Source organism: Etheostoma spectabile, unplaced genomic scaffold, assembly GCF_008692095.1.
Source record: "Etheostoma spectabile isolate EspeVRDwgs_2016 unplaced genomic scaffold, UIUC_Espe_1.0 scaffold00018290, whole genome shotgun sequence".
NCBI classification, from domain to species: Eukaryota; Metazoa; Chordata; class Actinopteri; order Perciformes; family Percidae; genus Etheostoma; species Etheostoma spectabile.
This window is the reverse complement of record NW_022604192.1, coordinates 1-3,311: the sequence shown is the minus strand read 5'-3', so window position 1 is coordinate 3,311 and position 3,311 is coordinate 1. Positions and strand designations below refer to the sequence as shown.

The 3,311-nt window shown below is 40.4% G+C and overlaps 1 protein-coding gene across 1 annotated transcript; it reads left to right on the top strand.

The window, feature by feature from the left end:
* The first annotated feature begins 276 nt into the window (after window positions 1–276).
* LOC116679975 (tyrosine-protein kinase Mer-like) lies at window positions 277–2,431 on the top strand. Its single transcript, XM_032509392.1, has 4 exons — window positions 277–524; window positions 1,441–1,756; window positions 1,840–1,940; window positions 2,023–2,431. The coding sequence occupies exons 1-4, from the start codon at window positions 449–451 to the stop codon at window positions 2,322–2,324; spliced, it is 795 nt and encodes a 264-aa protein (XP_032365283.1). The 5' UTR covers window positions 277–448; the 3' UTR covers window positions 2,325–2,431.
* Window positions 2,432–3,311: the final 880 nt, after the last annotated feature.

Here is a 3,311-nt window from a genome sequence, read left to right as displayed (position 1 = left end):
GGTCTATAGGCCTAGCTATTTGTGCATAATTCTTAGAAAGATAAATGTGTAAAGTAATACGATTCTGCAATTAAATAAAAGAGATAAGAAAAAAAGTTGTATCAGGAAAAATTTAAATATATAAATTCCTGTAAAGTCTTGAAGTGTAGCTGTGCTCCCTGCTGTTTCTCTGCAGTATTTTGGTGGTTTGGGGTATTTCGGCGCATTTCCACACTCAGTCCCGCCTTGGAGGGATCCCGCCTGTGACGTGGAGAAAAGTAAACTTTTTTTTCTCAAGCTGAATGTGATCTCTGGTCAACAACTCTCACATGAGCTGCGTAGGAACCACTCTGGATGTTGGTTGTCGTAGTCAAAGTGTCCGATCAGGCACAATCTGCTTAGAATAAAACAAACCTACATTTTCACTCAGCCTGGGACAGAAAGCAGCAGAGAAGAGCTCCCGCTGGTCATGGCAAAGAAGTCAACTCCAGGCTGGTTTGGAGTTTTTCTCTCTACAACGACCATAGCCATTATTGTGGTCAGCGGTGGTGAGTTATTTTCTTGGAGGTTTGGGTTTTCCTACACTAACATCATGCCCCTCAAAGTGGCATTTTAGGCATAACTAGATCTAATGTGCAGCGAGGTCCTTCTCTTCTCTGCATCTGGAATAGATTAAATAGCCTGCTCTTAAATAGCTTTTTACACGCCGTTGAAAAGCTTAAAGCATTTCTTAAACGCTACAAGTTTACAGAAAACCCGTGTAGCATCCTAAAATCGTATAGCAGAGACCGGAGTTTGTTTTTCGTAGCACTAAACATGTTTCTTTAGATTCAGATTTTAATTATAGTAGGCTATAAAAACTGTGGCTTACTTGGTTGTGGACTGGAATGGTGACAGTAAAAACACTTCAAAATACTCATTGGCGTAAGAGCAAGAGAAAGATGAAAATTCAGGGGATAATCTGTATTTTTATTAATTTTCACTATCCATGCCTTTTTAGAAAGATACATTGATTTCTAAAGTTACATCTACTTATTTTAACAATTATAAAATGGTATTATTGCTAAAAAGATTAGACTATTAATTAGCAGTCACAGAAAATGTATCAATTTTGATACTCTATTTATCTTTTAAGTCATTTGTGGGAACAAAGTCCAAAAATGGATTGGTTCAAGTTCCTTACATGCTGCTTTTTCTGTTTTTATGTCATCTTAATTAGAATACAATTGAGTTTTGAGCTGTCAGATGATAATAGACAGATAAATCAATCATGAAAATAATAAGAAGTTGCATCCCTAACACTGTCACACACTGATGATTTTTGAATGATAATACCTTTTAGTGAATATTTTGGATGTAAAGACATGCACAGTTCTGTCACTTTTAAATCGTTGGTGCTTATCATGTCAGACCTCAACAGATAGAGCGTGGCGCTAACCTAACATCTTCCTCTGCAAACAGCTCAGCATTCCCAGGGCCGGTTTCACCGTTTCACCAGGGCCTCCGAGCCTCTTGGGACACCTGCCCGTATTTTAAGGGTTTACCTGAGCAAAGATCAGCTCAGACTGCTGCACTTCAAGCCCACTATAGGCTCCATCCAGCTGTCAGAGGGCCATGAGGCCAAATTCAACTGCTCCATCGACATCCCAGATGCCAGGTTGGAGCCCACCATTGTCTGGGTGAAGAACGGCCAGGACCTGGCGGGAAATATACAGGTGGTGATCAATGATCTCCAGACCATCACAGACGGGGTCATAACTCTCCTCTCCACTGTCAGGTATGTAGCACACAGGGAGGTGAAACATAGTGTGGGGTGCTAATTACCCAGATTGATAAATGTCCTTTTGTACTGTCTTACAGCATTAGCCACGTGCAGCGCGTGGATGCAGGGGAGTATCGCTGCAGACTGAATATCAGCAACACAATGGTTGAGTCGCAGCCAATCACCATCATGGTGGAAGGTGAGTTTCAACATAGTGCCAGAATTGGGTGCTTCGTGGGTCATCCACATTTTTCATGACTTATCTTTATTCTTTCTATTAGGTCTACCGACATTTCTCTATCAACCAGAGGACAGGAACGTAACAAGACACACACCTTTCATGCTGTCATGTGAGGCGGTAGGACCTCCAGACCCTGTTAGAATCCGCTGGCTCCGTGATGGATCACCGGATAGTGACTTTCATAACTCTCCCAGCAGCTACTCCGTTTCAGGTGAGACACCCCCCACACAGTCTCTCTCTCCCTCTTTCCCACACATACAGAGGACGTGTGTTGCTACGTACAACCGCTATACTCCTTTCCTCGTCTTTCTTGCTGTTCTCCTTACACATTATTCTGAATGACACCTTGAATCATAAAGAAAGAAGCTGAAGATGTGCTGACATAGATTCATACTTTGTTTGCTTATCGTTCTGAATTAAGCTAAAGGAGCTGAAGAAGTAATTTCCTCTGGTAGAAAGTTAAAGTACTCCTTCAAAGTCTGTTTCATCCGCGTCAAATCCTTGAAAGGGTTTTTTAATCAAACTTTATTTATGTTGTTAAAACTTACTTTTACTAGATGAAGTCTGGCTTGTATAAAAAGTTGTAAAAGTAGCTAGAGGAACACACAAGCTACAGCTTATCGAATTTAATTAATTAGTATCACATTTGTTAAATTTCTTCTGTGATTGTGTGTGGAAACGTTCATCAGCAGAGATAAAGGGACATTTGGCTCTTTGATAATGGTGACAAAATGTGAAGTAGGTCTTAGTCAGCTTGCATCAGTTTGTTTGGTGGTTTCTATTCTGCCTCGTCTCTGCTGCCTCAGCATCCGTACTCTGCTTACTGCGATGAGATTTATCATCACGGTCAGTGTCACTGGGCCTCCAGCAGCACTGCCCAATGGTTAACAGCGGTCATTCCCGCATGGTCAGTGCCGACCTGCTAGCTGCATTCTGTATACACTTAGGGAACATTAAACCGTGGAAATGCAACACTTGCTATCTGATTAAAGCTATAGTTTGACATTTGAGAAATGTACTTATTCACTTTCTGGCAGAGAGAGCTAGATGAGAAGTTTGATATGAGTGGTTCATATCTAACTTTCGTCAAGAAAGCAATAAGCCTATTATTACGGATTGTTGTTTAAAATATGGCTGCAGAGATAGCAATTGCTTTCAGTTTTTATTTGTTAAAATGTCAGAAAATAGTTAAGAAAGACTCAATGCAATTTCCAAAAGCCATTTGACACATTCATATCCTTTGCTTTTGTCTGATCAAGAGTCCGAAACCAAAGATATTATTGTATTAACACATGAGATAACACAACCAACAAATATTCAAATTTGTAA